The sequence below is a fragment of the Asparagus officinalis genome, chromosome 7 (genome assembly GCF_001876935.1).
Source record: "Asparagus officinalis chromosome 7, Aspof.V1, whole genome shotgun sequence".
Taxonomy (NCBI): Eukaryota; Viridiplantae; Streptophyta; class Magnoliopsida; order Asparagales; family Asparagaceae; genus Asparagus; species Asparagus officinalis.
In genome coordinates, this window is record NC_033800.1 from 46,660,548 (window position 1) to 46,683,205 (window position 22,658).

Genomic DNA, 22,658 nt, shown 5'->3' on the forward strand with positions numbered 1-22,658 from the left:
TAGGATCATGATCATGTTTAGAGTTAGTCATTTCTTCTCAGAGAAGAAAGTGGACCCCATGGTGGGTGCCAAACTGTTGATGTCCATGAACACACAGTCGATGATGTTGCGGTTCTGGTCTCAACATTGGCGGTGAAGAGGAAGAGGATGAGAGATGGGACTGACTCCTCCTCTGACTTTATGCCCGATCCTTAGACTTGAATTCCTGATTCTTCTGCACAACAAGAAGAAACCCGTGGGAGGGCAGGGTTCATTTCCCCCGTGGTACCTCCGACGATCAAGCCAGTTGATGATCTTGAATGGGGTTTGAGGGAGAGTCCTTGGGCCATTGAGGTCCTTTTTAGAAAAGATAAATTCAGAGTTTTTATGAAGAAGTAGTAGAAAAAAATCCCTCCCCTTTTACCTTATTTCCCTCCTTTTATAGCCCCTTGCCTATGAGAGTTTGACTCTTGGTTTTGGCTATGCACAGGAGGCGGTTGAGGGATGAGCAGACAGGCTGCTGAGCCATCCTTCTCCCTCTAAATGTCGGCTGGTGTTAGGAAGAAAAGTCATTCGAGTACAGGAGATAAATGTCTTCTCAGTATTAGCCTTCTTGTTTTGATGATGTTTAACAAATAATTTATTACTAATGTTGTTTGTCTAGTGTTTGTGCATTCCTATGTTTTGTAGACAAACAACGTAGTTGGAGGTTGGATGGATTGCGCTTCAACGATCATATCAAGAGGAGGTTGGCGGAATTGTAGAGTGAAGCATCGTACAATTCAAGTTCAAGATCCAAGTTTAGCTTCATCCGCAACGTGTATCAAGTTGAGCTCAATGAAGATCAAGATCAAGCTTGGGTAATTTAGTTTAGGAGTTTATATTATGTGTGTTAGTACTTTAAGCTCAATTATCTATACACACACATTTATTGGTTTCTTCGTATATATATATAGTCATATATATATATATACATAAGTTTTGGTTTCTATGTATATATATAGTTATATATATACATATATGTTTTTGTTTAATATGTTTTGAGTTTATATATGAAACAAATGAATAGAATTGGAAAATACTATTTTGTTTCTTGTTTATGTGCCTATATATGATTTCGTCTTTAACAAGTCATATTTAATGAAATCATATTTAGTGTTTTGTATATATTGCATAGAATATGCAATTTTGTGAAAATATGGTTTTCTTAGTTTTTGGAATTAACAATAATCATATCCATATTTTATTAAGTCTATATAATCATTGTGCAAAGTTTTAAAACATGGTTTAGCCAAAATATCAAATTTCACATCTTTACATTTTCGTGTTTTGAACTATTTTGCAAAATGATGATCTTTCACAAATGGGAAATGCAATTTGGAAAATTCTTTTTGTAACATGTTCATTTATATGTTTATATACTTTTCCCAAAGTTTCATAATTTTTGGACTTCATTTGTTATTTTTAACACATTTTTAAAAGTCTCAAAATCGACCGAACCGGTCGACCGAACCTGAGTTCTCATGTTCACTGGGCGACAAAGAGTCTGTCGGTCGACCGGTCCGGTCGACCGATAAAATTTCCGATCGACCGATGAATTTTCCGGTCGACCGACGAGAGCTTTTTCAGCTTCCAACGGCTAGTTTTCTTACCATTGCTTGGGGCTGTTTTTGTCTTTTGACTTGGGATTTTTAGCTGAGGTTTTGGAGGATATAAATACTCTCTTTGATCTCAGTTTTCAAAAGCCAAGAAGTTTTTAAACAAGTGTTTGAAAAATGGTTTAGCTTGTTTTAAGCTTGTTTAAGGGTTTGGTTTAAAGCTGTTTTGGATTTCACAAGTGGAGGAGATTATCTTCTTGTTTGGGCTCATATCTCCATCTCTCCATCTTGATCTAGAGAAGTTTTCCTAAACTCAACTCTAGCTTTTATTTATAATTATAGTTTTGATTTATATCTCTTTGTTCACACACAACCTTTTGAGCTTATTGTATTTACATTCATAGTATAATTTGGGGTTGTGGTAGTATGACTTTGAGTTGAGCTAAATTGAGTTCTCACCTTGTTAGAGAGAACAATCATTTGTTATATTGTGCTTATTGTGAGATTCACTTTGTAATACACTTGTACACCGAGTGAGGAGTGTGTGGTGAGAGTCGGGGATCGTCCCAAGAGGAGTGACGTCGGTTGACGAGCCTAGGGAGAGGTTGTAACCGAGCACTTGAGGGAGACACGGCTAGGTCCAACACTTAGTGGGTGTACCGAGCACTTGAGGGAGACACGTCTAGTTCAACACTTAGTGGGTGTAGAGTGGGATTGCAAGAGTGTTGATTATAAAGTTTTCGGTTAGCTAGAAAACCGAGTGTGAGGTGTAAACGTTGTTCGGGTGAACGTAGAAAACCCGGTTTATAGTGGATTTCTCTCCGGGAGTGGGGAGCGGAGACGTAGGACGGAAGGTCCGAACTCCGTGATCATATCGTATGTTTGAGTGTGCCTTGGCGTTTATTTATACTTGTGTTTATATTTCTTGTCGCCATTGTCATTAGCTCATTATTTATATGATCCACTATCTAGTTCATATTGTTTACCCCTTGTGTTAGTTTACATATCCTATACATATATCATATTGTATATCTCTTTGATAGGATATATCATCTTGTGTTAGTTTATATATCCTTGCATATATATATTCATCATATAGGATATATCTCATTGTTCATATTGCTTATCCTAGCTTATATAGTTGTTATATTTCATACTTGCTAGGATAACTTGTTAATTAGTTTTTATTGGCATATAATCGGATTAGATTAGCATAAGACCCTAATCACCCCCCCTCTAGGGTCTAACAATGTTCCAAAAGGTTAAGAACTGAGTGGAAATATCCTCATTCTAGCGTTAAATCCAAATATAATCACACAAATACTCATGCATATAAATCAATTCACTTCCTCAATAAATGCAGGAAGTAGCGCATGTCTACAATCATTCCCCAAAGTTTTACATTTTTTGGAATTTATTTGATATTTTTAAACAGCATTTTAAAATCAGCTATACAGATTTTCATGTATCAGATTTCGGTCGACCGTACAGGTCGACCGAACCTGAGGTTAAAAGTTTCCTGGTCGACAGAAGCCTGTCGGTCGACCGGTCCGGTCGACCGATGAAAATTTTCGGTCGACCGACGAATTTCCGGTCGACCGACGATGGTCCAGAAAGGTTTTCTTCGTGTTTTTGCTCTCATCGGTCGACCGACGGGATTTTCGGTCGACCGACAATATAGCCGTTGCTTTTTAACGGCTCTTTCTCTGAGCTGTTTGCTGGGGTTTTTGGTCATTTCGTTTTGGGGTTTTTGGCTGAGCTTTGAGTGGGTATATATACCCCATTGCTGATGTCTTTTCAAAGTAGTTAAGAGAGTTTTTTAATCAAGTTTAATAAAGTTTTTAACAAGGGTTTTAGTTTGGTTTAAGTGTGTTTAAAAAGCTTTTAAGCAAATTGAGAGTTTGTTTTTGTGATTCAATTCTACAAGAGCTTGAGGAGATCATCTATTGGTGTTTGGGCATTCAACTATTCTCCCTCCAACTCTTGATATATTGAGAAGTTTTCTAAACTCTATTTCTAGCTTTTTTATATATTTGATTATCATTGTTATTAAGCTAGAACTACATTGAGTTTAGTTTTGATTTATATCTCTTTGTTCACACACAACCTTTTGAGCTTATTGTATTTACATTCATAGTATAATTTTGGGTTGTGAGATTAGTGACTTAGAGTTGAGCTAAATTGAGTTCTCACCTTGTTAGAGAGAACAATCATTTGTTATATTGTGCTTATTGTGAGATTCACTTTGTAATACACTTGTACACCGAGTGAGGAGTGTGTGGTGAGAGTCGGGGATCGTCCCAAGAGGAGTGACGTCGGTTGACGAACCTAAGGAGAGGTTGTAACCGAGCACTTAAGGGAGACACGGCTAGGTCCAACACTTAGTGGGTGTAGAGTGGGATTACAATAGTGTGTTGATTGTAAAGTTTTCGGTTAGCTAGAAAACCGAGTGTGAGGTGTAAACGTTGTTCGGGTGAACGTAGAAAACCCGGTTTATAGTGGATTTCTCTCCGGGAGTGGGGAGCGGAGACGTAGGACGGAAGGTCCGAACTCCGTGATCATATCGTATGTTTGAGTGTGCCTTGGCGTTTATTTATACTTGTGTTTATATTTCTTGTCATAACTGTCATTAGCTCATTATTTATATGATCCACTATCTAGCTCATATTGTTTACTCCTTGTGTTAGTTTATATATCCTTGCATATATATATTCATCATATAGGATATATCTCATTGTGTATATTGCATATTCTTGCGCACATATCTTGTTGTATTTCATACTTGCTAGGATAGCTTGTTATTAGTTTTAATTGGCATATCTAGTTCATTTTGTTTACCCTTGTGTTGTTTATATATCCTTGCATATATTTCATCATATAGGATATATCACTTTGTGTATATTGCATATTCTTGCCCATAATAGATTGTATACCTATCTTGCAAGAATATAGTTGTTAATTATTTTTAATTGGCATTTAATCGGATTAGATTAGCATAAGACCCTAATCACCCCCCCCTCTAGGGTCTAACAATTGGTATCAGAGCTTGGTGCTCTTTGATTTAAGGTCTAATCGCCTTGAGTTAAAGATCCAAGTTAGCTTATTGTGCTAATCTAATTTTGAGCTTTTATTTGTATCTTGCTTGCCTTTTATATTATGGATATGCATGGTTTAGGTTATGCCATTAATATTGCTCCTAGGTTAGATAATTTCCCTTATGCCCAATGGTGTGTTAGATTTAAACTTTTTGTTCAATCTAAACACTTTGATTTATGGGAAATTATAGATGATGCCTATATTGTGCCCACTATGGAGAAATCCAAGTGGAATAAAAATGATCATCGTATGTTTACTATGAACAACATTTTGTTAGAATATTTGCTAAATGCTTTTAACTCATCTATGTCTAACAAGTTTGTTCATGTTGATAGTGCTTACACCTTATGGAAATTAATTGAAGCACATCAAGGGGACTTGGAGGCGATCCAACAAGTTTTGGCGGATCCGGCTTCAAGTTCATGTGGAGCGTCATGCACACGTGCACTAGACGATAGCCCTAGTGAGGTTTGCGAGTTCGAATCTATAAATGATTTACCTAATGATGAACTTGCTTATGCATATGATAGGTTAATGCATGCCTACACTAAGTTGCATAATAATTTCATTGATCTTAAAAGCAAGCATGTTAATTTGAAATCCGATCATGAATTGCTAGCATCAAAATTTGATACTATTGCTAAAGATAATGTGATCCTTAAAGAAAATAATGAAAAATTAAAATTGGATCATATTACCTTGAGTTCCAATGTTGCTAGCTTAATTCATGAGAAGAATGATGCCATGTTAGAAGTAGAGTCTATTAGAAGTAAATTTACATCATTTAAAAATGATCATATTTGCTCTACTTCTATTGACAATGCTTCTATGCCTAATGATGAGTTGAACAATATTAAAAATCGCATTTCATCTTTAGATTCAACTCTTAACACATGCATTGTTAATAACAAGAAACTTATGGACTTATGTGCAAAGTCTCGTGCTAACTCTTCAAAACCAAGCACTCACTATGCACATATGTATAGCAACATCATCATACACACATGCACATGTATCTAATTCCCATCATAAGCATGCTAATGTGTATAAATGTGATCTATGTGGTCGGTTTGGCCATTTGGCAAAGTTTTGCTTTGACATGAAAAAGAATTCTAGTTTGCCAAATATTTTTCATAGACCACATGTGTTTAAGTGTGATATTTGTGGTAGATTTGGCCATTTGGCAAAGTTTTGTTATGATTTAAAAAAATTATTCAAACTTGCCAAATTTCTCAAGTAGACCACCTTTGTTTAATGATGTTTCTCATTCGCAAAATAATTCTAAAAGACAATCTTTATTTGTAAATGTTCCACGTGCACCTTTTAATGGTCAACATAAGCAAATACTTTCTTTCCATTGTACATATTGTAATCGGAAGGGTCATTTGAGTAATTATTGCTATGACCGATTCCGTGCACCATATATGTCCAAGAGGGTTCATAACCCTAGGACTTTGAGCTTTAATGATAGGGGTCATGTCCCTAAACAAACCGGCACCAAGAATACTTGGGTGCCAAAATAATTTTTAAAGCCAAGAATTTTAGTATTTTTTCTTTTTCTTGGTTTCGAAAAATGTATTTTAAAATTTTATGAAAACAATTCCTTTTATTGGTTAAAATCTTTTGTTTTCATGATTATTTGATTTGCTTCCATAAGAGGACTACGTTTATATAACCCTCCGGAGTTATTGGGTGTTTATTCCCAAACATTGTTTACCGGGTGAAAAACATACTTATATGGGTTGTAACTAGCTCAAGAGCTAGATATAATTGCCTCTCTTAATTCTTGAATCAATAATGATTTGATTTTACTTTTTGGATTTAAAACTTTGATTTATGATTTCAATTGGTTGATTTGTTTTCATTTGAAAACTTTTTACATGATTCTCATGTTTCTCTTCTTTTGATTTCATAAATCTAATTTTATACATTGGCTTTTATGATATGAGACAATATGTTTGTCTTGATATATTTATATATGTTCTCATTATCTCTTGAATGTGAGTGACTTTTGGCATATTATTTATGCTTGCTCACATGTTTGCCATGATCTTTTATTGCTTATATTTCATATGGCTTTTTGATAGGGGGAGCTATTCCCTATATTTGCTTTGTACTCACCCATGCTTATTGATAGGGGGAGCTTTCGCTCTCTTATTCTTTTGTCCCCTTTTTGATGTTGTCAAAGGGGGAGAAATATTGTGAGTATACAATATTGTGAGTATACATTTTTTCGTGTTTATATGCATGTGAATTATAATTTATATATTCATTTGGAGGTTGGCGGAATTGTGGAGTGAAGCCTTACAATTCAAGTTAAAGATCAAGTTCAAGCTTCATCCGCAAGTGTACCAAGTTGAGCTCAATGAAGATCAAGATCAAGCTTGGGTAAATTAGTTTTAGATTTTATATTATGTGTGTTAGTACTTTAAGCTCAATCATATACACACATAAGTTTTGGTTTCTATGTATATATATAGTTATATATATACATATATGTTTTTGTTTAATAGGTTTCGAGTTTATATATGAAACAAATGAATAGAATTGGAAAATACTATTTTGTTTCTTGTTTATGTGCCTATATATGATTTCGTCTTTAACACGTCATATTTAATGAAATCATATTTAGTGTTTTGTATATATTGCATAGAATATGCAATTTTGTGAAAATATGGTTTTCTTAGTTTTTGGACTTAACAATAATCATATCCATATTTTATTAAGTCTATATAATCATTGTGTAAAGTTTCAAAACATGGTTTAGCCAAAATATCAAATTTCACATGTTTACATTTTCGTGTTTTGAACTATTTTGCAAAATGATGATCTTTCACAAATGGGAAATGCAATTTGGAAAATTCTTTTTGTAAAATGTTCATTTACATGTTTATATACTTTTCCCAAAGTTTCATAATTTTTGGACTTCATTTGTTATTTTTAACACATTTTTAAAAGTCTCAAAAATAGCTTTAAAAACATGTTTTGAGTGTATCAGATTTCGGTCGACCGCACCGGTCGACCGAACCTAAGTTCATATGCTCACTGGGCGACAGAGAGTCTGTCGGTCGACCGGTCCGGTCGACCGATAAAATTTTCGGACGACCGATGAATTTTCCGGTCGACCGACGAGAGCTTTTTCAGCTTCCAACGACTAGTTTTCTTACCGTTGCTTGGGGCTGTTTTTATCTTTTGACTTGGGATTTTTAGCTGAGATTTTGGAGGATATAAATACTCTCTTTGATCTCAGTTTTCAAAAGCCAAGAAGTTTTTAAACAAGGGTTTGAAAAAAGGTTTAAGCTTGTTTTAAGCTTGTTTAAGAGTTTGGTTTAAAGCTGTTTTGGATTTCACAAGTGGAGGAGATTATCTTCTTGTTTGGGCTCATATCTCCATCTCTCCATCTTGATCTAGAGAAGTTTTCCTAAACTCAACTCTAGCTTTTATTTATAATCATTTGTTGATTATCATTTCTATTAAAGCTAGTTTTATATTGAGTTTAGTTTGATTTGATTTACTCTTTGTTTACACACACAACCATTGAGCTTATTGTATTTGCATACATCATATAATTAGGTTGTGGGATAGTATGACTTTGAGTTGAGCTAAATTGAGTTCTCACCTTGTTAGAGAGAACAATCATTTGTTATATTGTGCTTATTGTAAGATTCACTTTGTAATACACTTGTACACCGAGTGAGGAGTGTGTGGTGAGAGTCGGGGATCATCCCAAGAGGAGTGACATCGGTTGACGAGCCTAGGGAGAGGTTGTAACCGAGCACTTGAGGGAGACACGGCTAGGTCCAACACTTAGTGGGTGTAGAGTGGGATTACAATAGTGTGTTGATTGTAAAGTTTTCGGTTAGCTAGAAAACCGAGTGTGAGGTGTAAACGTTGTTCGGGTGAACGTAGAAAACCCGGTTGATAGTGGATTTCTCCCCGGGAGTGGGGAGCGGAGACGTAGGACGGAAGGTCCGAACTCCGTGATCATATCGTGTGTTTGAGTGTGCCTTGGCGTTTATTTATACTTGTGTTTATATTTCTTGTCGCCACTGTCATTAGCTCATTATTTATATGATCCACTATCTAGCTCATATTGTTTACTCCTTGTGTTAGTTTATATATCCTTGCATATATATATTCATCATATAGGATATATCTCATTATGTATATTGCATATTCTTGCACATAACTCTTTGTATATCTATCTTGCAAGAATATATTTGTTAATTAATTTCAATTGGCATTTAATCGGATTAGATTAGCATAAGACCCTAATCACCCCCCTCTAAAGTCTAACACTCAGTACCCTGGATTTGTCAGATGATACAGGACAGAGAATAGGCCAGCTACAGGGTCGTCCTTCCTTTCTAGATGGTGGCTGGTGATTGGAGGGGAAGCCATTCGAGCCCAGGAGAGCATCATGGTGATCTCTGAGAAGTGACTTGTGAGGAGAATAAGTGGCTTATGCACAGATTTTGTCAGAGCAGAGATCTTGATGAGAATTATCAATGTTGTAGTATTGATTGATATCTGAAGCGAGCTTAGCTGGATCTTATCCTCTTAGTTGAGGCGGGTTGATCTGTGAGTTGTCGTTTATGATTTGCTGACCCGATAGCCGAGCGAGCTTCGGGTTGGATGCTTGGTCGAAACGACTGCTCGAGGAGTCGTCTTAATTACAAGGGACCGACTGATCCTACACTTTGAGTCGTTAATGATGACCCTTGGTCAAAAGATGACCTGTCAGCTCGGCTGGCCGATAGACTTGCCCTTGGCTGGGCTTTTGGGCCTCTAAGCTGGTTTGGACCATGACAACTTCAATCACTCTTTTGATATCTTCATCTTTAGATGGTCAATTACCATAACAAAGGTCATCAACATATATAGTAATGATCACAAAATATGACCAATTCCTCGTTATAAAAACACATGGACATATAGGGTCATTTGTATAATCTTCTTTGACTAAACATTCACTAAGATGTTTATACCATATTCGTCCAGATTGCTTGAGTCCATACAAAGATCTTTGCAACTTAATGGAGTACATTTCTCTAGGATTTGATTTACATGCTTCAAGCATGCTAAATCATTCAGGGATTTTCATATATATATCATTATCTATATTCCATATAAATAAGTGGTGACTATGTCCATCAGACGCATATCAAGTTTTTCATGTACTGCTAAACTCACAAGATATCTAAATATAATTCCATCCATTACTGGAGAATATGTCTCATCATAATCGAATCTCGGTCTTTGTGAAAAATCCTTGGGCTACAAGTCTTACTTTATATCTCATAATTTCATTTTTCTCATTTCTTTTCCTCACAAATACCTATTTATATCCTACTGGCTTTACACCTTCACGTGTTTGGACTACAGATCCAAACTAGTGAATCTAATTCAGATTGGATCGCATCTTTCTATTTTGACCAATCATTTCTTCGGTGACATTCATCAACCGATCTGGGTTCATGGTCCTCGTCATCTTCCATAATATCAAGTGCTACATTATATGCAAATGCATTATCGACAATTACTTCTCTTCCATAATAACAAAATTTATTAAAGTTTTATTTTCTTCAGGAGTTAACTCTTCAGGAGGGACCTCTTCAGGAGGCTGAATTTTGTCATTAACAATATTTTTATCATTCGATCCTCTTTTCTTTCGAGGATTCTTATCTTTAGAACCAAGAGGCCTACCATGCTTCAGGCGTGCTTTAGATTCGTTAGCACTTTTAATTTGTCCTTATGGGATATCAATTTTAATCGAAGCATTTTCTACTGGAATATGCGATTTAGTAATTCTTCTAGAATCACTAAAAGCATCCGGTAATTAGTTTGCAATTTTCTGTAAAAGTATAATCCTTTGAACTTCCAGTTCACATTCTTTTGTACGAGGATCAAGAAAGTCTAATGATATTTTCCATTTGAACTTCCAGTTCACATTCTTTTGTACGAGGATCAAGAAAGTCTAATGATATTTTCCAAGTAATTTCCTTTTTCGGGAGGATCAAGAAAGTCTAATGATATTTTCCAAGTAATTTCCTTTTTCGGTTGATCTTTACCTCCCCCTAACGTCGGGAAATGTGATTCATCAAAATGATAATTTGCAAATATTGCAGTAAATAAATCACCCGTTAATGGTTCAACATATTTAATTATAGAAGGTGATTCATACCCAACATATATCCCTAAACTTCTTTGATGGCCCATTTTAGTACGTTGAGGCGGTGCAATAGGAACATATACCGCACAACCAAAAATTCTTAAATAAGAAATATTGTGCTTGTGACCAAGAACTAATTGTAAGAGAGAATAAATTTGAGGCCTAATTCTCACAAGTAGTGCTGCATGTAATATAGCATGTCCCCAAGAAGAAAAATGAAGTTTAGACCTCATTAACAATGGTCTTGTAATTAATTGAAGCCGTTTAATAAATGATTCGGCTATACCATTTTGTGTATGAACATGAGCTACATGATGTTCAACACTTATCCCAATAGCCATGTAATAATCATCAAAGGCATCTGATGAATATTCACCAACATTATCTAGACGAATTTTCTTAATGGGATAATCAGGAAATTGTGCTCATAATTTAATTATCTGAGCAGGCAATCTCGCAAACGCTAGGTTGCGACTAGATAACAAACTTACATGTGACCATCTTATTGATGCATCAATTAGTGCCATAAAATATCTAAATGGTCCACATGGTGGATCTACAGGCCCACATATATCACCATGAATTCATTCTAGAAATGCAGGGGATTCAGTTCCCACTTTCGTTGGTGATCGTCTAACAATTAACTTCTCTTGGGAGCAAGCAACACATGAGAATTCATTAAAAATTAGTATTTTTTGATTTTTTAATGAATGACCATGTGAATTTATAATTATTCGCCTCATCATTATAGAGTCATGATGTCCAAGGCGATCATGCCAAATCATAAAATCATTGGGATTAGTAGACTTCTGGTCTTCAAGGTGATACATTTCAACTGCACTTATTTTTGTATAATATAAACCAGAAGATAGAGAAGATAGCTTTTCTAATACGCATTTCTTCTTAGAAATGGTATCTGTAATCAATAATTATTCACCATTTGTCTCATTCATCATCTCGTTATGATATGCATTTCGGCGGATATCTTTAAAACTTAGCAAATTTCTTCGAGACTTTATCGAGAGTAGTGCATTATTTATGACAAATTTAGTTCATTCGGGGAGAAATACAGTGGCTCTTCCAGAGCCATATCAATTAATTTAGCACTACCACTTATTATGTTAACATTTGTTTCTTCCATTTTTAAATGAGAAAAATACTTCATGTTTTTAAGTATAGTGTGTGTAGTAGCACTATCAATGAGACAAGTATTATCATCACTATTGTTTGATCCCAAATATTTGGCATCTACTTCTTCTTTAGGAAGAAATGACAAAAAAAATTACAAACAAAAGTAAATATCAATAAAGTCCATAAATTACAAAATTTATAAAGAAAATTACATAAACGATGTGAAAATAACAAAATTGAAAATGTCAGGTATTTATCATAGGATCATTTCGCAACTTCAGGTTGCTCAAGGAAATCAGCTACATCGAGGTGTGTGATATCATCAAGATCATCATAAACATTGTTTTGATTAATAAAATTTGTCTCAGTATTTTTGTCTTTCCCTTTTAATGATGCCTGATAGAGGTCAACAAGAAGTTTTGCCGTACGACAGGTACGAGACCAATTGTCTTCTATTCCACATCGGTAGCAAATTTTCTCATAATGTTTCTTTTCTTTACTTTTCTTATCATTATTGTTCCATTTCTGGGAGTTGTTTTGTCTTCTGCCACGGTTATGATCAATATGATTATAAGGCACATATCTGCCACGACCTCGTCCACGATAACGGCTACGTCCTCGGCCTCCTCCACAACCATGTCCACGCCCACAACCATGATTTTGAGATTTAGTTGCATTCGCTTCAGGGAATGGGCTAGAACTAGTAGGTCGGGATTCATGTTTTTTCAATAATAATTCATTATTTTGTTCAGCCAAAAGGAGGTATGAAATTAATTCAGAGTATTTCTTAAATCCTCTCTCTCGATATTGCTGTTGCAGGAGCATATATGAGGCATGAAAGGTGGAGAATGTTTTTTCTAACATATCGTCATCAGTGATATTTTCTCCACACAATTGCAATTGAGAGGTAATTTTATATATTACAGAATTATACTCACTAATTGATTTAAAATCTTATAGCCTTAAGTGAAGCCAGTCATACCGGGTTTTTGGGAGCATGACCAACTTCAGGTGGTCAAATCTCTCCTTCAAATTATTCCACATAGTAAATGGATCTTTCACAGTTAGGCATTCAGTTTTTAATCCTTCATCCAAATGATGGCGAAGGAAAATCATAGCTTTGGCCCGGTCTTGATTTGATGTCTTATTTTCTTTTACAATAGTATTTTCAAGACCTTTTGCAGCAAGATGTATTTCAACATCTAACATCCAAGATAAGTAGTTCATTCCAGAAATATCAAGTGGCGTAAATTCTTATTTTGTAAGGTTAGTCATAGTAAAAAATAAATTGAATTGGAAAGAGAAATTATACCTCGATAGTTTATCTAAAATATCAACACGTGCCCAACAATGAATCTAATGGACTTGAAGAAGATTGTTTCAATGGTAGAGTCTCGTGCTGATAATGTGTTATAAAACTAATGAAGTAGAGAAGAAAAAGTAGACGAGAAGTAGAGAGAAATTTTATTTCATTCGTTCTTCATTGTTATATCAAAGTGAGGTAGGAATACCTCTATTTATATACAAACTAAGATGATGATACATGAATCATATTAATTACTTATTCATGAACTTAGTCTTTCAAGAACATGCATTGTGTTGTTCTAGGAAGAAGATTAATGTATTAGGGGAATATCCACATTATTTCATAACATTTTCTTAATTGTAGGAGTGCCATTTAAAACTCAACATAGCAAACCGAACAAACAAGTTTCGACCAATTCGGTTCGCTTCGGTTCTGAGAGCAGAACGGTTTACTTTGATTATACCAAAATTTGTCAAAACAACCGACGAAACCAACTGTTTGCCATCCATCATGCATCTCTATTACTCACTTCCAAATATTGCATAAAATAAATTCACCGACACATGACTGAGTCCCCTTGGACATTATCATTCAAACTACAGCTACTGACGGAAGTCAACATTGACGTCTTAGAGAGGAAACAAACCTCACTAACGCGTAGAATTAGCGCACAGCCTCGGGACGCCAGTCGTAGGAGATCTGATAGGACCGAAAAATTCAGCAGCAAGTTGCCGCACTAAAGCGCAACTCGGCGTCTTGCTTCTGTGGGCTTGTGACCTTTAATTAGAATAACAATTAGGTCTAGTTCTAGAACTAATAATTGCTAGATGCGGGGTTTAGATTACTATCAATTCTAAATTTGATTAATATAGCGACTGACGATCTTGTGAGATTGGCACCTGAGACAATTCTTAATTATTAGATGGTTGGCATGCATCTTCAAAAGTTTGTGTGAGATATTATGAAGAAGGGAAGAGAGATGGCAAAGGAATTAGGGTTTGGACATACTCTAACAGAGGAGTCGATATCTGTATTTATATAAGCTAATTTACAGAATTACATATATACCCTTTATGCATTACAATTGCTCTATTACCCCCCTCCCCCCACCCACCCATCTAGACGGGGTAGAATACACACCGACAGATTGTTCCTTAGACAGAGAAATCTTTGAGAAGATAATCCCTTAGTAAAAATATCTGCAAGCTGAAGCTGTGTGGGAACATATCGAACAACCAAATCACCATGAGCAACCCTCTCCCGAACAAAGTGATAATCGACATTGATATGCTTGCTACGATCATGAAGAACTAGATTCGCCGTGATATAGGTGGCACTGATATTGTCACCGAAAAGAGTCACAGGATGGCGAAGAACAATTCCAAGCTCAACCAAGAGGCGCCTGAGCCATAGCGTCTCAGCAACGGTGTATGCAAGGGCGCGATATTCAGCCTCCGTCGAGGACCTCAACACGGTTGGTTGCATCTTGGAATGCCAAGAAATGAGATTAGGGCCAAAGAACACCGCATAGCCAGAGGTGGAGCGTGAGCTGTCAAGACAATCGGCCCAATCAGCATCAGAATTGGCAATGGCACGGGTCGATCCAATTGCCTTCCGAAGAGAGAGACCATGATCAGACGTGCCCTGCAAATATCTGTAAACTCTTTCGACAGCAAGGAGGTGAGTGGTACAAGGAGCATGTATAAACTGGAAAACAACATGAACAACAAATGCAATATCAGGCCTTGTAATTGTAAGATATTTTAAAGCACCAATCATGCTCCTATATACAGAGGGATCTGCTAATAACTCACCATCATTAAGGGATAATTTAGTCTTGGCAGCAATGGGTGTACACAGGGGAATAAGAGTATGCAAATGAAATTTACGTAAGAGGTTCTGAACATATTTATGTTGAGAAAAGATTAGAATGTCCGGCGTATGAGTTACTTGAACTCCCAAAAAATAATGAACATCACCAAGGTCATTCATGGCAAATTGATTAGATAATAAGCTAATAAAATGACGAAATAGAGAAGGAGAGTTGCATGTAAGAACAATATCATCAACATACAAAAGAAGAAAAATAATATCAGAGCCTCTACGATGAACAAACATGGAGGAATAAGTTTTGCTGCAATGGAAGCCGAGGGATAAAAGAAAACTACTAAAGCGATGAAACTAAGCACGAGGAGGCTGCTTGAGACCATAAATGGCTTTATTAAGTTTGTAAACATAATTTGAAAAAATCAGATTAATAAAACTAGGAGGTGTTTCATGTATACCTCCCCAGTAAGAAAACTATGCAAAAAGCTATTTTTAGCATCAAACTGTCGAATAACCCAACAAAAAGAAATAACCAACGACTGTACAAGACGAATAGTGGTAGTTTGACAACAGGGCTAAAAGTTTCATAAAATCGATACCAGCTTGCTGATGAAAACCTTGAGCAACCAAACGAGCTTTGTACCGCTCAATAGAACTATCTTAATTATATTTTATCTTGTAAACCCACTTACAACCAACAAAATTTTTTTCGTTCATCAAATGGAACCAATTTCCAAGTGTTATTAGTGATGAGTGCATTAAATTCTTCTACCATTGCATTTTCCCAAGATTTATCTTTCAAAGTTTGTGTAAAATTTGATGGTTCAGAGGCAAGGAATGTTGTATACAGCGATAATAGGTAGGGAAAATTGCAATGAATAGAACAAAAAAATTGACTTGTATTTCTTTGATTCCGGTTACAATTTGATTACAAAAGAGAAGAGAATGAATTTGGTTCTCCCCTTTGTTTAAAACTGGGTTCTTCTTGGTGGCGATGGAGTGCCTCCCTCGAATGCTCGCGTCGAGTTTGCTCTCCGTTGACGATCCGGCGTCTTAATTCACTGGAAGGATGTCTTCTCCTCACGATTTGACGTTGTGGAGAACTTACGTGGCAAGTTTAAAACTCTTGATGAGTTGATAACTCTGATCGAGTTTGAGCTCTTGAAAAAGAGTTGATTTGAACCTAAAGTTCGGTTGATAAGCCAAGGATCAAAGCTCTCTGTTGTCGAAGTTGAAGATAATCTTCGTTGGAGGATGATGCCGATCCCCTCAAAAGCTCGCCCAAGGATCTCTCCTGTTGCTGTCAATTCTTAGCTCCAAAAAGCCAACCTTCAATGGTCGATTCAAGCCAAGAAAAATCCAACCCCGAACTCAGTTGAGTTTACTCGCTTTTATAGGAGATTAAGGGGGTGTAACTGCCCTCTAAATCCACTCCTAAGTGGGCGTGATTTCCTCAGATCGTGGGGAAAACAGTTCTGAAAACCGTTCGACTCATATTTGAATGAGTCAAACGCCCAACCTGGCGTTCAGGACCCTAACCTCGCGTCTTAGGATTAAGACGCGAGGTTGGGTGTTGACTGAACATCCAGAACGCGAGGGTCGCTCACGTTTCGCTTGTTGTAACGCGGGTCCGACTCTAGCATTTTGATATTGTAACGCGGGTTCGACCCTCGCGTTTTAATGTTGTAACGCGGGTTCGACCACGGCGTTTTAATGTTGTAACGCGGGTTCGACCACGGTGTTTTGATGTTGTAATGCAGGTTCAACCCTCGTGTTTTGATATTGTAACGCGGGTTCGACTCCAGCGTTTTGATGTTGTAACGCGGGTTCGACCACGGTGTTTTGATGTTGTAACGCGGGTTCGACCATGGCGTTTTGATGTGGTAACACGGGTTCGACCCTCGCGTTTTGATATTGTAACGTGGGTTCGACTCCAGCGTTTTGATGTTGACACACGGGGAGGACCTCCGCGTCTTGTCTTGAAGAGATTATCACAAAGTAATCTCTTTTGTCATAGCGTTGCAAAGATCATTGTCTTGTAATCTTCGTCTTGGCTCCTTGAGAATATGAGAGTCGTCAGATTGTAACTCCCGATGTTGATTGTAAATGCTATTGAACTAGAGCTCTCATCGGTTGTCGTGAAGGTCGTCAGATTGTAACCTTCAGCGATCTACGTGAAAGTCTTCAAATTGTAGCCTTCTGGAAGTCGTCAGATTGTAACTTCCATCATCGGTGTTTGATGGAGGATAAGCTATCTATTGTGATTTTTAGACAGCCTACACGTGGTTTCAAAATACACGACTTAGAACGAATCTGCATAGGGTGTGGATGAGAAGTGAGAGGTGGAAGCTCGTGTGATAGAGGAGAGGAGGTTGTCTCAGGAACAACCGAGGAACCAGGCACGTCTAGAGTAGAAATCAGCATTCACTGTAGTTCCTGTGGCCGAGAGGAATCAACCACGATAGCTACTGGAGACCCTAGTGATGCGGCAACAACCAGGGGCTATACAGCACCCGTAGCTAGAAGAGCTAGTGGCAATAGAGCAGCTAACAGTGGTGCACCTGCAGTAGGAGAACTAGCATGGGTAGCTAGGTTTAGGGGTGACAGACAAGCTGAGGAAGGCTCAGGTAGCGAGCGCACAAGTGTTGTGTGTGATAATAGAGAATGCACAGGAAGGGATGTAGGAGAACTTAAGTGGGTAGGATATGACACATGGGAGAAGCTAGATGTCAAGAAATGTGGAGAGAGAGAGAGGACTCTAGAGTAGAAGTAGATGGACACAAGGCTAAACTTGTGACGAACAAAAGAGGAGACGAATTAGGTGACTTGTTAACAACAAAGGTGGAATAGGAAAATATAGACTCATAAAATCAAACATGATGTCTAACATAGACTCAGCCCATAGCCGGATCGAAGCAACGATAACTTTTATAATGAGGAGCATAACCTAAGAAAATATAACGTTTAGGACAAGGTTGAAATTTATTGGTAACCTGAGCCGAAATATTTGGAAAACATTCACAACCAAAAACTCGAAGAAAGTCATATTCAGGTTTCTTTTTAAAAAGTCATTCATAAGGAGAGATGTTATCTAAAAGAGGAGTAGGTAATTGGTTAATCACAAAAAACAGCTGTATAGACAGCATCAACCAAAAACTAAGATGGCAATTAAGCATCAATCAAAAAAGTACGTGCTATCTCAACAATGTGTCAATGTTTGCGCTCAGCCACGCCATTTTATTGTGGCGTATCAGGGCACGACTTGCGAAAGTAAATCCCTTTTTCTAGAAAAAGTTGTTTAAAAGCTTTGTTATCAAATTCTTTACCACCATCACTCTGAACCATCCAAATTTTATAAGAAAACAAGTTTTTAACCAACTTTTGAAAGTGACAAAAATGAGTAAAAACTTCTGATTTTAATTTCATAGGATATATCCAAGTAAATCAAGTACAATCATCGACAAAATAAACATAATATCGAAAACCCAAATTAGACAAAACTGGTGATTGCCAAACATCTGAATGAATCAAATATAAAGGAGTACTATAGGAATGCTCAACATTACAAAAAGGTAAACGATACAATTTTCCAAATTTACATGAAACACATTTATTCTCAAAGTTTGTTGCCGTCACAATGACATTATTGGACCTAAGCTGATTTAAGACATGACCACCACAATGACCTAAGAGACGATGCCATATATCTCCTTTATCAGTCAGAGAAATGAGAGATGTGATAGAATTAGACTCAATGGAAGAGGAAAGTGGGTATACACCGTTTCTATTGGAACCCTGAAGAAGAACCTTCCCCGTGGTTTTGTCCTTAACATACACGGAAGAGGAGTCAAAATTAACCACATAATTATTATCATCACATAAGTGTTTGATAGATACTAAATTGTGTTTTAACTTAAGAATATGAAATACAGAATTAAGACGAAGTGATGTGGCAAAAGAATTTAAATGTACATCACCAATATTAGCAATAGGTAGAAGATTATCGTTTCCTACTAGGACTTTAGTTTGATCGGTATAAATATACCTTCAAACGGTGTCATATGAGAATACACAGTGAAATCTAGATACCACAAGGCTTCATTAGCATCGCCATGAGACATAGCAGCAAACAATGGAGCGGTGTGAGGACTTGAAATTGAACCTGGAGTGACCCCTTGAGAAAGAAAATGGGAACAAGATGCAGCGATGCGACCTGGACTAAAACAAAGTTGGCAAAAAACTGTAGATGGACAAGAGCCCAATATTCCATTAGAGGTCGAGTTAGAAGCAAAATCCTTAGAATTAGAAGTATTAGAGTCAATAATATGAGAACAATTAAGGAAGATATTACCATTCACATGATTCAGCTAAGGACCCCTTGTTTGTGCTGGCCATAGAAACCACGGCCACCTGAAGATGTACAACAGCGACCATCACAGAAAGCTCGACCACTGTTGCCTCGCTACAATTCACAACTGCTCCAGCCACCCGAGGCCAAAGGGGGCCACTGTTGTGTCCCCATGTTGGTGCGGTTTGGACTTGCTATAGTAACAGATGTAGCACCCGAGCCAGCTGAAGTAGATATGCCGGTGACAAGAGATTGATTGGAAGGAACATCATGATCTCATTCCTTAAAATAGTGAACACGTTGTTCATAAAGGATTAACTTGGAATGGATGTCATCGAAGGTGATATTGTTGCCAAAATAGGTAACCACTGTGATGAACGATTCATAATCATTGTTCAAACCAATGAGTGTGTGTTGCATGAGCTCGTTATCGCTCAAAGGGGAATTAATCGCAGCATGTGAATCCGTAATAACTTTTATCTCGCGTAAATAAACCTCATGGATTGAAAAGATGGAATTGGAGTCATCAGGATCAATGTATAAGAAACAGGGGAGGAGGAAGTCCGATTCCGTGAGAAGCTCGAAGAAGATGCAGTCGAAGTTGTGGTTGTTGTACTCGAGGAAGATGAAGTCGAAGAAGATGAAGTCCTGGAGGATGATGCCGAGAACGCCATGAGTTGTTTGGATTGTTATGGTTTCAGAGCGCTCTCAGGTGAACAATACACGCGGCGATGAACAGTGCTCTTTGATGATGAATAGTACTCTCAGGAGAAAGATAGCTAGGGTTTTACTAGAGCTCTGATACCATGTGAGATATTATGAAGAAGAGAAGACATATGGCAGAGGAATTAGGGTTTCGGCATACCCTAGCAAAGGAGCTAATATCTGTATTTATATGATGTAATTTACAGAATTACATATATATCCTTTATGTATTACAATTGTTCTATTAGTTTGGCAATAATTAAAGAATGTATTCTAAATCATATTCTTGACCTTTGGACTCCATCCAAATAACTATTATCATAGCTTTCATATTTGATCTCATTTCTAATGGTTTTTTTTCAAGTAAAATTTTATGTCATGACTAGGCAAAATAAGATTGATATTTATGATGTATCTTAAGTGGATCATTCGTGTGTAAGTAATACAAATTTTCAAGTTTAAATGTTGTTCGATATGTTTAAAATAGAATAGTACAAGAAACAAATCACACAAAAATAGTTGTTTCATGTAATGATATCTAGTGCAAAATTTAATAAGTGCATATTCTATCATAATATCCCCATAGAAAGGGGAGATATATACCATGTACTGAAAGTTAGAAGGTTAGTTTGAAAATGTCACCACATTTCTATAGAGATGGTTATGATAAGATTCTTAATGTAATTTTACTAACTTTTATATTAGCATGACCACTTAATATCAAAAACAATGTTATCTCTCGATTGTTTATTCAAAACAATGTTATCTCTCGATTGTTTGTACATTTACACGTGTTACAATTTACTCATGAGTACATGCACTCACATATTGCGGAGGGTTATGTAATTATCACTACTAAATAATGAGGCATCCTAGACAGAATTTTCCGTCTAGGATACCCAGAATTCCGTCTAGGATGCGTATTCTAGACGAAATTATCACTACTAAATATGTTCATCTGCAAAACGGTTGAGACGCCGTTTTCATTAGCTAATTTTGTTTTCGGCACAAGTTAGCAATATGTTCTAGGTTCTAATTGAACTCGACTAGATCCGAGTAAAGGCAAACACCATAGATTGTGTCTCGCATCCATTAGTCTAAATGATGTTTAGTTTTGAAAGATATTAGATATGGGGTGAGGATTATTCCCACATCAGATAGAGAGTACCATTATAGACGATTAAATATTACTAGTCTCATATCTCATAAAGAATTAATCCTTTTGAGTCAATTGGGTCCATGCAAATTTACTGAGTTCATCACCTTGAATCTTTTTAGCCGTACCTGTCTCTCTATATTGTAATAGCTCATTGAACAGTGATTTACAAGCATATGTAACAGAGATATATAAATCTCTGTTAAGACATCAGAGAATCTAAAAATTTTAATGCTAATAAATAGATAATCCCTTATATATAATACAAGTCCTTGTATTAACCCAATATTAGTTATTATGCAGACCAGGACCTCAAGTTATTCTGTGTTTCTTTTTTCTAAAGACTTTTATGAGCACTAAGCCAATCTTAAGTCTAATTCATGCAACAGCTAAATTTTTTTAAGAATACAGAACCGCCACCGACCAACCGAGGGACATGCATACGATCAAATTGACCCATGAATCGAGAAAACGTTACCAGCGTCTCTTATTTGATCATCCGTAATTAATGCTTCGATTGCCAGCAAACAGCATACTAATTAGAGGTGACAGAAAGTAATTCGGCATGATTGGTATCAATCCAAATAAAGTCTGTAGGCAGTGCGAAAAAAAGTCTACGTCCACTTTCTATCTTAAGCTATTACAGATGAGTGCAAATGTTATTAGAACATTTCATGTGTAAGCGCAAAAAGTAGAGGGGTGAAATTAAAAATTTGATCCCCATCTAAATATAAGAATCGTCTGCTCACTTGCAAGCACGCGGTTCTAATAAGATGTGCACGTACCTGAGTGAATTTTTAATAAACAATGGTTACCAATTGCTGGTGTAATCAAATAAAATCAAATAGTAAGAATCAATTTTCGGTTCACTTGATATATAGTATTAGAACTGCAATTCAATCAGTCACAAAATGGTATTAGCATTCGACTCTTTGATATATAATATTAGAACTAGAATTCGACTTAGACAAAAAATGGCACCGCATTCGACTTGTTTATATTTTTGTGTTCATATGTCATTATTTGTTTAACGATTTCATCTATATGTAATTTATTGTTTGATGATTATTAGCAAACTATTAGGCAATTATTTTGTGGTTAAACAAACAAGCAACCTGTCATATTTGTAAATCAGAATATATAATCAACAAACAATCAAGCAAGAAAAATTTATTTCTTTACAATATAAAAAACTAAAAAAGTAATGGAAAAATAAAAAATTTCTGAGTTGAATTTATAATAAATTATATTTGTAAGTACTAAAATGCAAATTATAAATGAATACTTAATATTCAAATGAATCAAATTAATGAATCTGAATGCACTAAAACAACTAACAA

The 22,658-nt window shown here is 36.3% G+C and overlaps 1 protein-coding gene across 1 annotated transcript; it reads right to left on the bottom strand.

Moving 5' to 3' along the window:
• On the bottom strand, positions 14,242 to 15,274 carry LOC109847086 (uncharacterized mitochondrial protein AtMg00810-like). Its single transcript, XM_020416333.1, has 2 exons — positions 14,423 to 15,274; positions 14,242 to 14,310 (listed from the first exon to the last, which is right to left on the bottom strand). The coding sequence occupies exons 1-2, from the start codon at positions 15,272 to 15,274 to the stop codon at positions 14,242 to 14,244; spliced, it is 921 nt and encodes a 306-aa protein (XP_020271922.1).